At 36.4% G+C, this 21,680-nt stretch overlaps 2 protein-coding genes across 2 annotated transcripts; one reads left to right on the top strand and one right to left on the bottom strand.

Annotated features, from left to right (window-relative positions):
• Window positions 1-13,521: 13,521 nt before the first annotated feature.
• LOC108212361 (uncharacterized) lies at window positions 13,522-14,915 on the bottom strand. The gene is made up of 2 exons (XM_017384086.1): window positions 14,845-14,915; window positions 13,522-14,395 (listed from the first exon to the last, which is right to left on the bottom strand). Exons 1-2 carry the CDS (start codon window positions 14,913-14,915, stop codon window positions 13,522-13,524), a joined length of 945 nt encoding a protein of 314 aa, XP_017239575.1.
• An 883-nt stretch (window positions 14,916-15,798) lies between these two features.
• Window positions 15,799-19,377, top strand: LOC108212360 (protein FAR-RED ELONGATED HYPOCOTYL 3-like). The gene is made up of 4 exons (XM_017384085.1): window positions 15,799-15,823; window positions 16,083-16,204; window positions 18,165-18,722; window positions 18,892-19,377. Exons 1-4 carry the CDS (start codon window positions 15,799-15,801, stop codon window positions 19,375-19,377), a joined length of 1,191 nt encoding a protein of 396 aa, XP_017239574.1.
• The last annotated feature ends 2,303 nt before the right edge of the window (window positions 19,378-21,680 follow it).

Raw genomic sequence — 21,680 nt, 5'->3', positions numbered from 1 at the left:
ATTATCAACGGATGGATAAAATAAGATGGCTAATTGTAAATATCCAACGCCATGTAATTTTGTCTAAGTGAAGGATATTCAACTGATGAGTTGTAACTATCCAACTGATGAAGACTGGATCATGTTTCAACTGATGAAGACCAAGCATTTAACTGATGAAGACAAAGTTTTCAACTGATGAAACTAAAGTATTCAACTGATGAGACTGGAACAGGACTCAACTGATGAAGTCTGTAATTCGTTCGACTGATGACGCCACTTTCAACTGATGAAGCAAATAGCAGTTGAAAGTCACTAGAGCTTAATTCTGACAAGTCACATGGATTGAATTACACCAAAATAGACATGGAAGCCTAATTAGGACAATAAAGAAGAACCAGAAACATTCTTATCTCATGCAATGCAATCTAGATCAAATCAAGATGATGGTCAAAGATGAAGACATCACAGAGAGCTTGCATAAGACAAAGATGTGCAGCATAGCTTAGATTAGAGTGCACAATTTGTATTCTAGTTAAAAAGCCTTGTAAAACTCGGAGTATATAACCAAGTTAGTAGCATCAGTTGAATTTGTTCGAATACTTGAGAGAAAATCTGAGAGTTAGAAACTGTTCAAGTGATGAACCTGCAGCTGTGCGAATTAATCAATCCACATATTGTTCTATATAAAATCTCACGGGTGGATCAATCAATCCACCCGAATTTTTAATGCTTGGTGTTTTTCTGATTTATTGTTTTTAAGTGTTCTTGTTCTTGAATCTTTTAATTTGTAAAAGATTGTATTCAACCCCCCCTTCTACAATCTTTCTTATAGTTAGTGTAAAATAACAATTGGTATCAGAGCCAAGTTCCAAACAAACAGGGAAAAAGATCAACACTGCTAAAGAAAGATGGGAAAGAAGGATGCTGGAGTGAAGATTCCTGTTCTTAACAAGACAACTATTTTCACTAGAAAGTGAGAATGCATTTGCATCTGTTGTCAATTGATGAAAGCTATGTAAACTGCATTGAGAAAGGACCTCATGTTCCCATGAAGGTCTGTACCAGTATTGGAGCTGATGGTGAAGACATGGTAGGCAAAATGATTCCCAAACCTATCCATGAATTTTCTCAAGAAGACACTAGAAAAGTACACAAGGATAAGAAAACCATGAACCTTTTGTTTAATGGTTTGGATCAAGAAATGATTGATAGTGTTATCAGTTGCACAAGTGCCAAAGAAGTTTGAGACACCATCAGGACCATCTATGAAGGAAATGAGCAAGTAAGAGAGAACAAAATGCAGTTGCTGATTCAACAATATGAGTCATTCCATTTCAAGGCTGGTGAAAGTTTGAGTGACACATTTAATAGATTTTAAAAACTGTTAAATGGTCTAAAACTTTTTGGAAGAATATACCAAGTTAAGGATTCAAATTTGAAATTCTTAAGAGCTCTTCCTAAAGAATGGAAACCCATGACAATCTCTCTTAGAAACACTCAAGAATTTAAAGACTATACTCTTGAGAGACTGTATGGAACCTTGAAAACTTATGAGCTTGAGATGGAGCAAGATGAAAAGATAGAAAAGAGTCAAAAGAAAGGACATTCATCTGTGGCTCTAGTTGCATCTCTTGACAACTCTGTCAAGGATAAAGGAAAATCTCAAGTTGAAGAAACTGAGAAGTTGGTCAAAGAAGAAAGCACAGAATCAAGCAAAAGAAAAGGAAAAGCAAAAGATGCAACTGATTCTGGTGAAGAAAGTGATGGAATTGATGAGCGCTAGCCTTCGTGTCAAGAAGATTCTCCAAGCTGAAATTCAAAAAGAATTTTAACCCTGCAAAATCATTTAAAGGCAATCCCAAGTCTGACAGAAGCATGGTAGATAGATCCAAGTTCAAGTGCTTCAATTGTGGGAATGCAGGTCACTTTGCAAATGAATGCAGAAAGCCTAAAGTTGAGAAGAGGTCAAATGAAAGCATTGACTACAAAAAGAAATATTATGAACTTCTCAAACAAAAAGAAAGAGCATTCATTACAAAGGATGATTGGGCAGCTGGGGATGATTCTGATGAAGAAGAGGAGTTTGTCACTCTTGCAGTAATGGCCAACTCCACAGATCAAGAGGAAAACACTGGAAACAGTAGTCAGGGAAACCATAAGAAGAATTTGTGGTATTTAGACAGTGGATGCTCCAGGCACATGACTGGTGATCCCTCCCTGCTCACAAGATTTATGGAGAAAGCTGGCACTGGTATTACCTTTGGAGATGACAACAAAGGGTATACTATGGGATATGGCTTGATAGCAAAAGAGAATGTCATCATAGATGAAGTGGCATTGGTGTCTGGTCTTAAGCATAACTTGCTTAGCATCAGTCAACTTTGTGACAAAGGTTTTAAAGTTAAATTCACTCATGCAGCCTGTGTTGTCAGCAAAGGAAATAACAGCAATGTGGTACTAATTGGACAAAGAAAAGGGAATGTGTATGTAGCTGATTTCAATTCTGTCAAGTCTGAATCAATCACTTGTTTTCTCAGCAAAACAAGCTCAGATGATAGTTGGCTATGGCACAAAAGATTGTCTCATTTAAATTTCAAGACAATGAATGAGTTGGTAAAGAAGGATTTGGTCAGAGAAATTCCAAAGTTGGAATTTTCCAAAGATGGTCTGTGTGGAGCATGTCAGCAAGGAAAGAAAAAGAGAAGCTCTTTCAAAAGCAAAGCTCTTTCATCAATTATGAAGCCTCTTCAACTTTTGCACATGGATTTGTTTGGACCAGTCAACATTATGTCAATTTCAAAGAAGAAGTATTGTCTAGTGATTGTTGATGATTTTTCAAAATTTACTTGGACTTTCTTCCTGCATTCTAAGGATGAAGCTGGGAAAATCATTATCAATCACATCAAGACACTAAATAAAAATCCAGATGTCAAAGTTGAGAGAATAAGAAGTGATAATGGGACTGAATTCAAAAATTCAGTAATGAAGGAATTCTGTGAAGATAAGGGAATTATTCATGAATTCTCTGCTCCAAGAACTCCACAACCAAATGGTGTAGTAGAGAGGAAAAACAGAACTCTTATTGAAGCTACAAGAACCATGATTAATGAAGCACAACTCCCAACCTATTTTTGGGCTGAGGCTGTGAACACTGCTTGCTTCACTCAAAACATTTCTTTAATAACCAAATCTCACAATCTGACTCCCTTTCAACTTCTTAAAGGAAAGAAGCCAACAATTAGCTTTCTGCATGTAGTTGGATGTAAATGCTATGTTCTAAGGAATCAAGGTGAAAATCTTGGAAAATTTGAAGCCAAAGCAGATGAAGCTATTTTTGTTGGGTACTCTAATGGAATATCATTTAGAGTATACAATCTGAGGACCAACATTGTTATGGAATCTATCCATGTAGTTTTTGATGATAAAAAGATTCAAGGTCTGTCAGATGAAGGATTTCATGACAATCTCAGATTTGAAAATGAAGGTGAAGGTGATCTATATGATTGTGATGATGAGGGTGATGATTCTGTTCAGAATGCTGAAATTAATCCTGGAATTAATATTCCAACTGATGAGAACTTGGCACATGAGACAACAGCCATTGAAAACTCAGCTGAAGCATTAGTTGAAACTCCTCTAGATTCATCAGCTGAGATAATGTCTCAGAATTCCAATCAATTTAGGAATAATGAGATGTCAAATTTAGGGGGAGCTTTTCAATATGGAAATCCGAACTACAACAATGAAGCTACATCATCAAGACAATCTTCCACCTCAGATAAAATGGACTAGGGATCATCCTTTTGAATTAATAATTGGTGATGCAAATGCATCTGTACAAACCTGGAGAGCTACTCAAGATGAATGTCTGTACAGTGCATTTCTTTCACAAGATGAGCCTAAAGTAATATAAGATGCTCTCAAAGATGCTGATTGGGTTCTTGCTATGCAAGAAGAATTAAATCAATTTGAGAGAAACAAAGTATGGAAGCTGGTACCCAAGCCTAAGAATAGAACAATTGTAGGCACAAAGTGGGTTTTCGGAAACAAAATGGATGAAAATGGAGTTGTCACTAGAAACAAATCAAGGCTTGTGGCTAAAGGATAGTCTCAATCTGAAGGAATTGATTTTGATGAGACTTTTGCACCAGTTGCAAGATTGGAAGACATAAGAATCTTTTTGGCCTATACTGCTCACGCAAATTTTAAAGTCTATCAAATGGATGTCAAAAGTGCTTTTCTAAATGGTGAACTGGAAGAAGAGGTGTATGTGAGTCAGCCTCCTAGCTTTGAAGATCCAGATTTTCCAGAGTATGTTTATTTTTTATTAAAGGCACTTTATGTCTTAAAGCAAGCACCAAGGGCCTGGTATGACACTCTATCTCAATTCTTATTAGATAATCATTTTTCCAAGAAGAACTGTGGATAAAACCTTATTTTACAGAAATGTGAATGGTGCTTTTATCTTAGTTCAAATTTATGTAGATGATATAATTTTTTGGTCTACAGATGAGAAACTTTGCAAAAAGTTTGCTAATCTAATGAAAAGTCAGTATGAAATAAGCATGATGGGAGAGCTCACCTACTTTCTTGGTCTACAAGTTAAACAAGTAAAGGAAGGTATATTCATAAATCAAACTAAGTATATCAATGATTTACTTAAAAAGTTTGATTTAATGGACTGCAAAGAAGCTAAGACCCCCATGCCAACTGCCACTAAATTGGAGTTAAGTCCAAATGAGAAATCTGTGGACATCTCTAATTATAGAGGCATGGTTGGTTCTCTTCTATACTTGACAGCTAGTAGACATGATATTATGTTTTCTACATGCTTCTGTGCTAGATTCCAAGCTAATCCTAAAGAATCACATCTAATTGCTATTAAAAGAATATTCAGATATCTTAATGAACACCAAAACTTGGTATTTGGTACCCTAAAGACTCTGGATTTGATCTAATTGGATATTCAGATGCTGATTTTGCAGGATGCAAAATTGATAGAAAAAGTGCCACAGGCACATGTCAATTTCTTGGAGACAGACTGATTTCTTGGTTTAGCAAAAAGCAACATTTTGTTTCAACCTCTACAGCTGAGGCTGAATACATTGCAGCTGGAAGTTGTTGTGCACAAATATTGTGGATGAGAAATCAATTACTTGATTATGGTTTAAATCTCTCAAAAATCCCAATATTCTGTGACAACACCAGTGCTATTGCTATAACTGAAAATCCAGTGCAGCATTCAAGAACCAAGCATATTGACATCAAGTATCATTTCATAAGAGAACATGTGATGGTTGGTACTATTGAAATGCACTTTGTTTCAATTGAAGAACAAGTTGCAGACATTTTTACAAAGCCTCTTGATGAATCTACATTCACAAGGTTGGTAAGTAAATTAGGTATGTTAACTTTCTCCTAATTTATGGTGAATTTGTCTGTATTTTGGCAGCCAGAGTATAGCTAAATTTAATTTCTCAAAATTAATTTAGTTATGACTCTGGATAGTGTGTAATGTTTCAACTGAAGAGATAGTGGAATTTTCCCTTACTGAAGTATTGTTTCAACGGATGATTTCTAAGCTCAGCCATTGAAACAATACCCCATTGTCTTGTTTTTAGATCAACTGATGACATCAGTTGAAAACACTTTCAACTGATCCTCATCAGTTGAATAAGAAGTTGAACGAGGCGCCTATCTCATCCATTGAAACAATTATCAGATCTGAGCCGTTGAAACAATTATCAGATCTGAGCCGTTGAAACTACTTTTATCTCTCCTCTACTTTATACATACAATCGTGTGTGTAATTTTTGCAGAGTTAAATAAAAGTTATTACTTCTCAACGGTATTTTCTCAGCCAATCACAGCAATTTTCTGTAAAATTATATAAGTATTTTCAGTTTATTTTCATTTCTTTTCGTCTCACTCTTTCGAATTCACAAGCCCTCTCTCTCTCTCTGTGCAAAAAAAAGCTCTTATTTTCTTCAAGTTTTTTTTCTGTAACTGCATGCAATGGCGCCAATGAAGAAATACTCATCCCCAACCGGTTTCATATATGAGAAAAACAACTTTGCATCGTTTGTGGACAAGGCGGCTGTGGAAGAAAAGGAGTTCCACAAGATGATGGATTTCATCAAGGCAAGCCAGTTGTCTCATGCAATGCTCTCCACTCCAACAATCTACCATGAAGTGGTAGAGGAAATCTGGACAACTGCTGAGTTTAATAGTGAAGATGATACCATCTCGATCTCTCTCAAAAATAATGTTCATACTATTAACTGTGATGTTATGAATGCATCTTTTAAAATTCCTGAAAATATTGTTCAAACATTGCCTTCTGATATTCAATTAGTTAATATGTTGTATGCCATGAACTATGTTTTGCCTACTAATGCTCTAGGTAAAATAGTTAGGAAAGGGCTTAAGAGAGAGTGGAGCTATTTATGTGATGCTTTTGTGAAATCATTTTCTGGTAAAATTAGTAATTTTGATGCTATTACTTCTCAAATTTTACAAATGCTCTATATGTTTTTTACTAATGAATACTATAACTTTGGCACTTTGATGATCCATGAAATTGGGGAGAAGTTAGGTGATAGAACTGATAGGCCTAAGGATATGTATTATGTTAGGTTTGTTATGATGTTGGCTAATCATGTTGATGATAAGCTAGTTATCACTAACAAAGAAGCCAAGGTTGCTAGCTTTCTGCAGGAAAAGAGAGCCTTCAAGGACCTTGCAAGAATGAAGCTATATAACACTTGGAGGTTGTTTACCTGCCAATCATGGAGACATGTAATGACAAAAAGGTATTTGGCTTTCCTACTACTCCTTTTCAACCCTCTCCTGCTTTGCTTTCTGCCATCAGGGCTGTTGAAGAGGTCCAACAACAGTCCACCCAAGTGGCAAAACCTTCTAAATCCAAATCTGCAAAACCAACCTCAAGTGCCTCTCAAAAGGCACCTGTTGTAAAATCAAAGAAATAAAAACCTGAGGGGAGCGTGATTGGTGAAAGTGAGGGGGAGGGAAAAGGTTAACATCAAAGAAGCCCTAAGGATAAGGTTGGAGAGGTAAGTGATAACCAGCCTAGCCACTCTGCAGTCTCCCAAAAGACTATAGAGATTAATAAGGAAATTAGCTCATCCTTAGCAGCATACTCCTAAAAGGATGTTGCTATTGAAAATAGTCCCCATCCAGGGACACACCAAAAGAGGGGGAGGGACACACAATCACCCATAAAAGCCTATGGGAGAAAGAAGCTCAAGGGTGATAAATCTAAGCACTCTGCACACACCTCTCAAGCTAAAATCATTGATTTTATGCCTTCTATTTCTCAAAGTCAGCTTGATGTGACTCCAGTAAATGTGGAGTCACAGCCCCCTTCTACTTCTCAACCTATTTCATACATCTTTGATCTTACTATTTCTACACCTCAAATACTATCCCCTACCTCTTCTGTGGATGTGGAATTAATTCACACCACCATTGTAAATTCTCCATCTTTGGACTTCATGGAGAAGCCTCTCTCTGAGATTGATCATCATCAAATTGATGATTTGTTGGATCTTTCTCATAAAATTTCTTCCTCTGTGACAATGAGTTCTGTGGATTTCTCCTTAAAATCAATCACCACAGACTCAATTATCACAGCTTCTTTGCCTATTTCTTCTTCATCTTCAACGGATCTCCTTCATCCGTTGAATAGTGTTTGTCCTTCAACTGATGCGCTTAACAGCATTAATCAGTTTAAAGCCTCTTTTATGATTGTTTCAACTGATGCCCCTCATCAGTTGACAACTACTGGTACTTCAACTGATTTACCATCCTCTACAGTAGTTGATCACATCATAGCACAAACACTTTTAGGCTTGAGTGAAGTGAGTCAAGGAGTGGAGAGGCAGCCTTGGGTGCTGGCAAAAGGAGAGGGTGTGGAGAGTCTGGCTATTTCTTCAAGCCAGGAAAAAGGAGAGGAAAAGAGTGGCCCTTTAGACAGGGTAAGTGAGGGAGAGGTGAGCTGTGAGGTGAGCCAAGGGGAGCCCTTGATGCAAGAACAGAGAGATTATGAGAAAAATGCAAGTGTCAATGAAGGATCAAGTGAGCAAGATTTTCAAGCTGAATATAGAGCCATTTTGGACAGTGTGCCACTTGATCCTGAGACTTTCCCTCATGGAATGTCTTCCATTCAAGCTTTTGCAAGATTAGATAATTAAGCAGCTGAGAGGATAATCTCATTCACACCACCTCATCTATGCTCAGAGCAAAGGAGGCACTTGTAGCTCTGCCTGCCAATGCTGGTGATGACTTTCAATATGAAGATGAGAGTGATGAGGACCTCAATGAAGCTCTTGGAAATTCACTTAATGAAGAGCCTGCAGAGCCATCCACTTCTCTCCCTTCTTGGCTCTAATGCAGTCAGCTAATGTCACAGCTGTCAGTATGGAATTGCAAAGATAGGCTGCATCAATTCTTAATTCACAAGCTGGCAGCTCATCTTCCGCCATAAATGCCACTTTTGCCATTCAAGCTCTAGACAATCTCAAATTGCATAAATTTCAGTCTCTCCACTTTCAGAAGGAAGTAGAGCATCTTAACACTCTCATCACTTCTGTCAAAACTGATCTTTCCAAACAGATTGATGAGAAGATTCCTGTTAAAGTCATATCTGCAATGTCTGCTTCTGAGAAGAAACAAGCTCAGTTAAAAAAGCAAATGGAGGCTCTGGAGGGCAATGTCAAAATTCTCAACTCTAGAATGCATGAGATGCTTCAACACCAAAGAGTGCAAACTGATCTTCTCCATCTCATGGCATCTGGAATCTCTGTTCCTACACCTCCTACACTTGCTTCTAACAAAAAGGGGGAGAAAGAGTTCTTGCCTTCTCCTGCAGAGTTGGTGAGAAGAATTCATCCTCCCTTCTACACTGAAAAAGAAAAGAAGAGGCTTGCAGCTCTGGACACAATTGAAGAAAGATTGGCATTGTTGGGAAAGAAAACCTCTTCATCTTCACAATCTACATCTACAGCCACAACAGTCCCAACCTCTTTTCCAACCACAACAACAATTCTTAGGGTAATCACACCTGAGATTGTTATTCCTTCAAAGAAAGAGAAGGGTGAGCCATCTAGCTTGAATGAATTCAAGGCCATCCTATCTCTAATCAACTGTGGTTATTCAAGGCTTGGCAAAGATTCAAGCTCAATCTATTTTCCTCCAGCCAGGCCTGACAAAAATGAATACAAGCTTCTGGGCCAAGAAATCAAAAGCTACAAAGATTCTACAGATGAGGCTTTAAAAGCTCATTTTGCCATCATCTATAGAGAAGGCCAAAATCTATTTATTGGAACTATCCATCTTCATTATTCATTTGCAAAAGCTGAAGAGGTGGCCAGAGAATGTGAAAGAAAAGAACTTGAATCACAACTTTCTATGAATCAAGAAATAGAGGTTGATGAAAGGTATGCAATTGAGCTGGAAGAGGAATTGGAAGCTGAACTTCTTCAAAATAAAAACAGGTTTGTTCTTGAAAATCCTCCAAAGAAGAAGAGAGTCCAAACTAGATCAAAGATCCCTGAGGCTGCCAAGAGAAGAGAAGAAGAGCCAGAAAAGTCTGTACCATTATCAAAGCCTTCTTCTCCAATCAAGGTCACCCCAGTTATACATTCAGACACCAATTATCATGAAGAGCCAATCATACCTAAGGAGGAGACAATTGAATTTGAACATATACCAATCTCAGCCTTTCTTGTCCAAGAAACCTCAAGGCCAAAGAAGAAAGGGAAAACAGTGGCAAAGAAATTGGCTAACCCTCCAAAACCTCTTAAGGAACCTGAGAATGCAGATGACTATCTTGTCATAGCAAATATTGAAGAAATTTCTGAGCTGGAGCTGGATTTGAATGATCTTCATAAAGTGAGAGGAATAGAGCCAACTTCTAAGCTTCCTGAAAGATTGATTTTCTCATATAAAAGTAAAGATGATGTCACCTGGCCTCTTCACAGGGTTCTCAGTTCTGAAGGATTCAGCTCTCTCACAAAAATTTATGCTGCCATGAAGAGAACATGAGGATTTACACCACCAGCCAAACAAATGGTGTTAAAGAGAATTCTTGAAATCAGGAAAGGTTGGAACTCAAATGCTAGCCTGCAAAGAAGGTTGAAAATCCCCTACACCGGAAAGAAAATTTACCATGAGCCAACCCCAATTATGGAGTTCAGGGACAGCCAAGGTGTTAGGTGATTTTTCAGACCTAAAGATCAACTCAAAATAGCTAGCCTGAACACTCTGAAGACTCTGAATATTTTTGGATGATAATAAAAAAAATGTAAATTATATTATTAGTTATAAGTGATGAGTTTTTATGTCAAGCAAAATAATCATCTAAATTGAAAAGATAATATGTGTTTTGTTAAACTTTTGCAAAATTCCATCCTTTTCATCTTATTGTTCTTCAAAAATCATGGACTTAGTTTTTTTTGTTAATCATAGATATAATGAAGCTCCTATACCTTATGTTAATCAACAGCTAAACAAAAATCTACTTTTTTTTATGAGTTTTAGTTAAAATCATGTCAGTGAATTGAAGTCACTAGTATTTACTTGAATTTTTTTTTCTCGTGTCGCTTATTTGTTACTAGGAATTCTTCCCACGCCTCTAAATCAATCCCCAGAATTACAACAGTGACTTGAAGTTACTCATGTTCTTTATTAGAATTTTTTCGAAAAATTACATTAGTGACTCCAAGTCACTAATGTTCTTTACTTGGAATTTTTTTCTAGCCCTCTAGTTTTGGGGAGCTACTGTAACGATTTTATCATTGACTTAAGGTCACAGATATCCCCAGAATTACATTAGTGACTTCAAGTCACTGATGTTCTTTACTTAGAATTTTTTCCAGCCCTCTAGTTTTGAGGAGCTACTGTAATGATTTCATCAATGACTTAAGGTCACTGATATCGCATGTTAGGAATCAATAATTTTGATGATAACATAAACACTTTGTAGCATGTTCTAGTTAGAATCTTTATCAAAATTCAGTTGTAATTGTTACATTTCTTGTTTGTGAGAATTATCAACGGATATTCAACTAATGCCTTGTAACTATTCAACTGATGAAGACTGGATCATGTTTCAACTGATGAAGACCAAGCATTCAACTGACAAAGACAAAGTTTTCAACTGATGAAGCTACAGTATTCAACTGATGAGACTGGAACAGGACTCAACTGATGAAGTCTGTAATTCGTTCGACTGATGAAGCCACTTTCAACTGATGAAGCAAATAGCAGTTGAAAGTGACTAAAGCTTAATTCTGACAAGTCACATGGATCGAATTACACCAAAATAGACATGGAAGCTTGATTAGACAATAAAGAAGAACCAGAAACATTCTTATCTCATGCAATGCAATCTAGATCAAATCAAGATGATGGTCAAAGATGAAGACATCACACAGAGCTTGCATAAGACAAAGATGTGCAGCATAGCTTAGATTAGAGTGCACAATTTGTATTCTAGTTAAAAAGCCTTGTAAAACTTGAAGTATACAACCAAGTTAGTAGCATCAGTTAAATTTGTTCGAATACTTGACAGAAAATTTGAGAGTTAGAAACTGTTCAAGTGATGAACCTACAGCTGTGCGAATTGTAATCAATCCGCAGATTGTTCTATATAAAATCTCACGGGTGGATTAATCAATCCACCCGTATTTTTAATACTTAATGTTTTTCTGATTTATTGTTTTTAAGTGTTCTTGTTCTTGAATCTTTTAATTTGTAAAAGATTGTATTCAACCCCCCCTTTTACAATCTTTCTTATAGTTAGTGTAAAATAACATCGCATTTATGATTTTTTACTAGGTAGTTCGGGTGTTGGCACGCTGTTGGCTGGTGTAAATTAAATGTAATATCAGTGATATCATGTCACTGACGGTCTGAGGGACAATATCGACATTTTAGGTTTTCCGCTCAACGTCAGTGACTTCCGGTCACTGACTAGTGACTTGAAGTCACTAACGTAGCTATTTAATATTTTCTTCACGCGTCTGAAAGATCATGTCACTGATATACTTCATTTAATGCACACCATCAGTAACTTCAAGTCACGGGATGTGTGCACATACTGTGACTTCAAGTCACTAATGGTGTACACCTACCTTACCTATCCAATTGTGTTATAAAACAGTTGCTTATAAATACAACAGTGTTGTCTTGAAACCTAAACATTTAGGCCATAATGCTCAACTCCTTAGACCCCAGACACACCAGTATCCAACACAAACGTAACTACTCTTTTCTCACAAGCTTTGATTAGGACTCTATGATCAGTCAGCAGTAGCAAGTAATTAATCGAGTAAAGTAAATTAGTATAAAGAAAGTACTGAAAGCTTCACCTTGAGGTTTCTACTTAATATGATATAGATTAAATATAATATTAATTATTTTTCTTATTTTAATAACCGGTTTGGTTCGATTTTTGTCGGTTCGGTTGGGGGGAATAACCGGAACCCAGCCGTTTAAATCCGATCAGTTTTTAATTTTTTGGGTTCAGTTTCGGTTCGGTTATAATCGGTTTTTTCTAATTTTTTCCGATTTCGGTTTCAAATCGGTTTTTTTCTCGGCCCTGGCAGCTGTGGTGATATATATCGGTAATGTTAATTCTAGATTACATAATATTTTTCAATTAATTAAATAAATAATCTCTCCAACTTACAATACGTCTCTTAGATTTTTATGACCACTTGAAAGCTGGCCAGCTCTATTCAATTATTATTCTGCTGCCCTGCATGCTACTACATCATTTGATAAAAAGATTGGATATCCAATAACTTCTTCCCTCCGCTGAATAGCGGGTTCGCTCCAAATATTGCTATTTAGTAAAAAAAAAATTAATTGTCATCTTCTAAAAAAGTGGCTGGAAATATCATTTCAAAATAGAAAGGGGACTTTTTTTAAATATCAAAGATCAGTTGTCTTCAAATAGTGATGTTTGAGGTCTTTTTTCTCAAATAGAAGGAAAAAATTGTCCCAAAATAAATGTCTCTGTTATTTCAAAATAATTTGAAATAATTTTGGAAATATATATTAATTTTAAAATTTTAAAATAAGTTACATCGTTTATGAAAAAAATAAATTTTCAGATTCTAAATCTATACGTATTTTAAAAATTATTTTAAATTTTTTTACATCGTTGTGTGTGTTTAGGAATAATTTCAAAATATAATACATAAACTTTGAGGGGTCACAAGAGGTAAAGTAGCTGTTAGAAACTAATATACACACTGTTACCTCTCAAATAGTTAATGTTAACAGCAAATTTGGACGGAATAGTGATCAGGGGTTACAATTTGAACGAAAATGTTAAGTGTAGAGTGTATATTCTCACGTTCTAAAGTACAGGTACTAAACTGCGTTTGGAGCAAATTTAGGGGTTACAAAGTGTAATTAACTCTTATGAAAAATAAACGAAACACAGCACTCATTAATAAAAAAGATCCCATTCCATCATGCGGTCTTTTTTTTGAATAAAAGCATATTTCATTACGAAATATCAAGAAGAAGAGCCTCCAACAACAGATCTGAAGGAGACGTTAACACGTTTTGACAATTCAGGGAACAGGGTAATTTAGCTACTAAATGAGCGACCCTATTTGCTTGTCTTTTAACAAAGGAGATTTTGTAACCTGATCTAGATTCAAGTATATTACGGCAGGCATCCAAAATAAACCCAACTTCCAGTAAGTTGACAGAGGAGGTTTGTAAGGCTGGCACTGTGAAAAGGGAATCAAATTCAATTATCACCTTGTCATGGTTCATGGAGGCAAGCCAAGTCAAGCCTTCAAGGACAGCAAGTGATTCAGCCTCAAACACTTTGTTAACCATGCTTTTACTAATCGTGTAACCACCCACTAAGGCCCCCGTGTGGTCTCTAAGAACCAGACCAATAAAAAATGCAGGTGCACCTAGAGTCACTACTGCATCCACATGAAGTTTCATAGCCCCCAACTCTGGTTTCGACCACTTGACAGGAACCTGAGATGACCTCTGAGAAGTGATAACTCCCTGATTAGCAGGTTTACCCACAGCTTCCTTCCAGTCTTCTATGCTTTTGGTGCTCCACGCCATGGCTATTTCTGCAGTGACAATCTGATTTTCCCATATTTTTTTGTTACAGAAAAACCAGACTCCCCACAGAACTCTAGCAATTTTCAGAATCTCCTCACTAGGGCCTGTTTCAATCTTTGTAAGAAGCCATAACGGAGCAGACATCTCCATTGATAAATCAAACCCTGCATCTACCACATGCCAACAAGCTAAAGCAAAAGGACAATTGAAGAAAACATGAAGGAGATCCTCCACCTCATAGCCACACATCGGACAATTAAGAGGAAGATTCACTCCCTTGGCACTTAATCTACATTTTACAAGAATATTATTTCTACAAAAACGCCACAGAAATAATTTGATCTTATGGGGCAGGTCTAGCTACCAGAGCTTACTCCAACCACTTGATTGAGGAATAGAGCCCACTCCAATATTTCGAACATGCCACATCTTATAACCTGTTTTTACCGAACATGTGCCATTTGTTGTCCTTGACCATGCTAGTCGATCAGCACCAGATACATTAGGGATATGAGTTGATAAAATCAGCTCAGCATCAGCAGCGGAAAATGTATTTAGCACCGTATTAACATCCCACTCTTTTGTTCCTTGGACAAATAATTGTGCTACTTTCATATTTCTATCAACGTACCTTCGAGTTTGATCAACTCGAAGGTACGTTGATAGAAATATGAAAGTAGCACCTGTAACCAAAGATCCTGACAATATTTTACAGTTTCACCGTCACCTACAACCCACCTGTAACCTTGCATTGCCTCAATTCTAGCCGTGACAATTCCTTGCCAAATGAAACTTGACCCGACACCCATTTTAGCTTGCAGAATATGAGACTGTGAAAAATATCTAGCTTGGGAAAATCGCGATACAAGAGCATGATGTTTGTTAATGAAGGTCCATATATGCTTGGCTATAAGGGCAACATTGTAACCGTAGAGATTACGGAAGGCTATTGGCTATCGCTGCTAGCTCAATAAGCCTGTAAAATTTCTAGATTGGGCCTGTTCCCTTTACATGATATGCCTAAACAAAATTGGAAAATGCTGTTTTTGTAAAATCCACGTCGCAGTCGCTGCTACCGTACAATAACTCCAAGCTTTAAATATACGCGATTTTAACACGGTTAAGTCTAACATAAGTACATATTTTAAATGTTTTATTGATATATACATATATTATTTCTCTTATTTTTTACTTTTATACAATATAAACTATTTGTTGGATTTTGTTTTATATCTTTTACTTAACTGGTATATATATATATATATATATATATATATATATATATATATATATGTATGTATGTATGTATGTATGTATGTATGTATGTATATATTAGACAAAAGTTATTTGGAGTCCTATTTTTTTTGGAGTCTTGGAGTCCAAATCTAGGCCCTCCATTTAAAAATGATCCAACGTATGGCAGTATAACTGTTTTGTTTTTTAAAAAAATATTATATATATAATTTCATACAATCAGTGGCAAAGTTAACAGTTTTGTACTGTCTCTGCGGACAGCGCGAGTCATGCGGCGGTTACAACAAGATGAGATTTTTCTGGAGTTCAAACTGCAATCGTGTCCTGCATTCGTTCTATTCCTTTCTAATCTATTTCCACCCTTTCGTCCATCTGTTTGGAGGTACGATCAAATAATTCTTTTGCAGGACGTTATTCATTTGCAAGACGTTAAATATAATGTCTGATCAGAATCCAGATGCTAGTAAGTAATGCATATAATTTGTTGTTTTAATTACATGGATTCAGTTCCTAAAGTTTATAATACTTTAGGAACATCGTGTGTAGCACGCGTTGTAGGTGTTTGTCTTTTGTTCTATTAGTAATCTTATGTTCTGTGTTCGTTTATTTAAACAACTCATTATTCGTTCGTTGTTCACTTTCGTTATTTTATGTTTTGCACGAGCAGACATGTGTTCCATTAACTAGTTTAGGATTTAATTTTAAAAGTGTTTTATTTTTAGGTGCTCCGGATGTCCCTCATATTGAGAGTTCTGATTCCGAACATTCATTTAGAGATTTTGATGATGAAAGTGGTGAGACTGATGAGGACAGCGTATATGAGATTGATGATGCATGGGAATCTGTATACCCCAAAGTTGTCGCCCCAAAAGTAGTTTGTCACTCCTAGTGGTGATAAAGTCTGGAGTCCATCTTGTGATGATGTTTATAAACCACGAACAAACCAGCACTTTCAAACACTAGAAGATGCTTTTTTATTTTATCGGGAATATGGGCGTCAAGGTGGATTTGATGTTCGTAAATCCGGACAAAAATCCAACAGAAGTGGTAGTGTGGTGTCCAAGAAAATTATGTGTAACTGTGGTGGTTCCTCTACTCCTGGCAAATCAAAATTTAAGATGACATGGCCGCAGATAGTTCCCAAGTTAGAAGAACCATGTCCCGCAGATGTTATCGTGAAGCTCACATCGTTCTGAAAGCCGCTGGACTAAGGGGTTTTGTTATTATGAGTTTTGTGGAAGATCATAATCATCCTTTAGCAGTTGGAACAGAAAATATGTTTTTGAGATGTACTCGTAAAGTATCTAAAAGTCATCAAAATTTTATTATGGATTGTTCTCGAGCGAAGATTGGTGCAACACGAGCTTATAATTTAGCCAAGGAGATGGTTGGCTCATGCGAGAACGTTGGTTCCACGGTTTCAGACTTCAAGAATTTTGAACGAGATGTTAAACTTGGAATTGGAGAAAATGATGCTAGTTTGATTATTGAAAAATTTAAACTAAGAAGGAAGTCATCCAAAGATAAATTTTTTTATGACTACAAGATAGATTGAAAAGGACATCTGACAGGATTGTTTTGGACGGATGCAATAGGCCAAGCTAATTATGAAATTTTCAGGGACATTGTTTCATTTGATCCTGCGTTCCGCACTAACAAGTAATTTTTTATCCACTATTATTTCATGTCACTTTTCCTGAATTATTTGTTATAATACTACGTTTTAGCTGCTATGTTTATGATGCAGTCCACGCTGATTTCTTACTAGACAAGCTACTATTATTAGAACCAAACATGCCTCATACATTCATGCTATTGCTAGAACTAAGTTTTATTGTTTACTCAGCGTGTTCGGTGATACATTATCAGATATAAAACTAGTTCTATTCTGTTGCACTAAATCTAGTTAAAGTGTGTAGTATTTGAATTTGGCAATTAAGGGTTAATCTGTTTTATTGTTATCCTTATAAAATATGAAGTTCAATGTTCCATGCTTCATTTCCCACTTATACTCTGTTTTCAACTTTCTTCGTTTAAGTAGTGCGGTACAAGGTTCCAAACTTACAACTTGTTGGGATAAAAAAACTCGATGCGTTTTCATATTTTTACACCAATTTGATTTGGTTGTGTTTGTGTCTTTGTTGATCACCAGTACTAAATATACATGGTAAAATAATATTATGATGGCAGCGTCCGAATGGATAGAAGTATTGCTAAGAGAACACCTGCCAGACTATGCACGTCAGAAGGATTAATATTTAGCCACACATAATATCACCTTGTACATTAAATCTCAGCACATTATAATACTAGCATTCTGAATATTTAAACATAAGTGACTAATTTTTTTAATTCAGTTTCATTTTGCTTGTCTTTATCACTCCTAAAACTGTTTTCGTACCATCACTGGTGGTTTACTTTGAATAATCTCATTTGTGTGTGTGTTTAGAAGATATAATATGGTATTTGTGCCATTCACCGGGGTCAACAATCACTGGAAGAATGTAACCTTTGGTTCCTCTCTAATTGCAAAGGAGGATTACAAGAACTATATATGGTCGATTAATACGTTAAAGGTGCAATGGGTCACGCACCTACATGTGTTATTGCAGACCAATGTCCTGCTATTAAGAAGGCACTTCAACTGAATTGGGCTCATACAAAGCACAGATTATGTATGTGGCATATAATGAACAAACTACCTTCCAAGGTTTTTATTTTTATTTATTATAGTTCTTTAATTTACAGTATGATACTGTGCACGTTCTGCATGGTCACAAGTGTTTACCTGCTTCTTATCTCAGATTGGTCCTAGACGTGCTACGGATAAAGTTTTTATGTCCAAATTGAAGTTTGTTATTTATCAAGATCACTCTTCACCGTTAGAATTTGAAGAAGGATGGAGCTCAGTTATATCAGAGTATAAATTACAGGATAACGAATGGATGTCTGCTATGTTTAGGAAGCGTAGAAGTTGGATTCCCGCATACTTTTCAGATATTGACATAGAAGGTTTCTTACGCACCACGTCGAGGTCTGAAAGCTTCAATTCCTTTTTCCAACACTTTCATGAGAGTGGAGACACCCTAGTTGAGTTCTTTTCAAGCTTTGAGAGTGCTATGGACAAACAAAGAATCCGTACTGTAGAAGATGACAAGAATTCACGCAAGACACCAAGGTTGGAGACTCCATTGCTGATTGAAAAAGATGCTGCACATGTGTACACGTTGGCTCTCTACTACCATGTTAGGGAGGAAATAAAAAATGCTTGTTTTCATACAAGCATGCCCGAGATGACACAAACCAATGAGACACGGGTTTTTATGTGCAAAGATGATTTACTCAAAGGCAAACTATTCAAGGTACATACTTTTATAAAAATGGCATCCTTACCTTTTAGATATAAATAGATTTTCTCATATCTATATTTGATAGGTATCTGTCTGACGGAGTAATAATGACGTCGAGTGTAGTTGTAAGTTTTACAACCGATATGGATATTCGTGCTGTTATGTATTTGCGGCATTGCAGCAATGTGGCATTCATACAATCCCACGTCAATTTATAAAAGCCAGGTGGACAAAAGATGCATTGAAAAATCATTCCTCAATAGGCTCGCTTGAAACTTCATCAAATTGTGACAAGACTAAGCGGACAAAACTAAAACGTACCAGAGCATGGTTTGAATTTGAGAGCTGTTTGGACTTGGTTGGCGACGAAGAGGACAAGTTGGATATGGTGAGGTTACTTTTGCGAGATATAGAATCAAAGTTGCAGAAGGATTCTGAACAAAATGACGAACTAGGTCAGGCACACCGAGCTGATGCATTTATAGAGCCTGTACCACTTAATGAGGAATGCGTTCGGAATCCTAATATCTGTAAAAACAAAGGTAGTGGCTCGCGCATTAAAAGTACTCGAGAGATATCTATTCAGTCTAAGGGACAATGTACATGCAACATTTGTAATAAAACCAAAGGACACAATGCGCGCACGTGCCCCACTCTAAAGAAATAGAGTGAAGACATTTTCTTGTTCTACAGTTAGTTTCTAGTCAATGTATACTTTCGTATGAGATGTTCTTTGTAGCTTCTCTATAAATTCTCAATTATTACTTTAAATGTTGTACTCAGTTAATACATTTTACGTTTATTTTTTATACAGGGCCTACTATCTAATGTTTAGTTAAGAGTATTGGAATACATCTCGATGGCTTTCTTCTCTGATGTTATTTTAGTTTGTTAGTTATGAATTTTTTGTGTTTTCGATATTTGTTTTGTGGCTTGGAGGACCACGATGAGTAGAACATTACCTACTGATTCCCATTGTCCAGCCATTCCTTCTATCTTCAAGTATTTGCCCAAAGATGTCTAACATGTTAATAGGTTTTTGGATCCTTTGGAGGATAGAGGAGAGAAATGAAGACAACTGTTTAAATTTTGCAATGAAGCCAGTCTTATATCTTATTTGCATACCCCTCACTTGTTTCAGGACTGGATGCCTGTGTTTTGTTAGTAGCCCTAGTTTTTCGGCTAGAAGACATTGCACGTTTTCAACAAAATATTGAGTTACCTGTGCACTTGTTTATAGGATATTATTAAAAGGTCTAATTATTGGCATCCACCTTAAGGTTGGAGAGTCCAATACAGATGGAAAAATTCTCTTATGAACACCACACAAAAAATCCAAGAACATGAGATAGATATATAATATCATCCAATCCACAATAATGTAAACAATTCAACTTACTACTTATAAATCCCCAAACAATTTTAGGATGCGAAGATAAATGCCAGAGATGGTAGAATCTGCTACAAATCTAGCTTAATGTCTTAAAAAACTAAATGGCCAACAACTTGTTTATTCTATAGTTGACCATTGTTTAAAGCACACGATGAATCAGCTAAACCCAAAATATTAATATTCGTGGAAAATATCAGAAAGCTATTAAGATCATTAATCTCTTAACAACTTCCTCTTGGAGTAATTCACCATATTCAGCAGCACCAGATGCCTTTTTTTTGTTTTTGGACCACAACGGCATTCGGTGAGCATATATCACTCTTAGCTTCTACAACACACTTTTCTGATTGTCCTGTAATTTATTTAAAGAAGAATCAGCCACGTGGACGTACAATTTATATATGAAAAGGGAGACGTATATTACTACATACCCTCTCAGAGCGCAGTCCAGTACTCCATCCAGATGCGCTTCCCATATAGCATTCTAAGTGTCTCATAACAAATACTCCGCAGTCATTATCCAACATTTGCCAGCTCATGGTCACAATAGCCGGCTCCAGGTTTACTATTTCACGATGCTTTGGTAATCGGTAGTATTCCAAAAACTAGCACAAGCAATCATGCTGCAATGAACCATGTAATTAGGATTGTCTATTTGTCAACTGCTCTACATAGATACTATGTATGTTATGCTTTATTTAATGAATGGCTTGAATGATTGGTGCAGCATACATATAAGCAAAAATGTATTTGCGCAGAGTACAAGTACGTATAAATTAATTTATGATCAGCTACATATATATGCGAAGAATTTTCTTCAATTTTATTGAGGAATAGACATACCAAGATCCATGGTAGATCGCCGTATGTATCCTCAATAGGCATCTCCTGGACTCGGTTGTCAATAATTTCCCATCATGGCTCTTTAATGTTGTAACATATGATGTATTGATGGCTCCTAGTATACACCGGGAAAAGGAACTACATGGCAACATTTAGAGCGGATAGTTACACCATGTAGCAGAGATTACTTTCTACAATGTATAAAAAACCCATGAAATTACCGAGTTAAATATTTACCATTTCGAAATCAGGAATGTCAAACATCCTGCTATGGATCTCGTTCACCAGCTTCAGTACTACATCCATGTTATCATTAAAGGCAACATAACGATTAAGCATTGCATATCCTGGTGCAACCTTCATCAGCATAGGTCCATACTACAAATGGAACAAAACAAAGGACGTTACATTGTAAGGAAACAACAAATTACGTGGCCAACATATAGGAATTCTGCTATGCAGTCTTACTATTGTTTCACTGGTTAGGAACATGCGAAGCGGGGATGATTCCGCTCTAAATATCTCATTTTCATTTAGCATGTATGTCCACGTGGCAATCACCGTAGATTCCACTTGTTTGTTTTCCTCAAGAGAGTCAAAATGTTCTTTCGTACATCGCCTATCCTTCCACTCAAATATGTAATCCCTACAACAGAGCGGCACTTAATTAGTTATCTAGTAAGTTAGAATGTTGCAGATGAGGAACTTGACTAAGTTGAAGGAGAAACTCACGA

This window comes from Daucus carota, chromosome 3, assembly GCF_001625215.2.
Source record: "Daucus carota subsp. sativus chromosome 3, DH1 v3.0, whole genome shotgun sequence".
Taxonomy (NCBI): Eukaryota; Viridiplantae; Streptophyta; class Magnoliopsida; order Apiales; family Apiaceae; genus Daucus; species Daucus carota.
The sequence above is the reverse complement of the archived record's forward strand: the minus strand, read 5'-3'. Positions and strand labels throughout refer to the sequence as shown.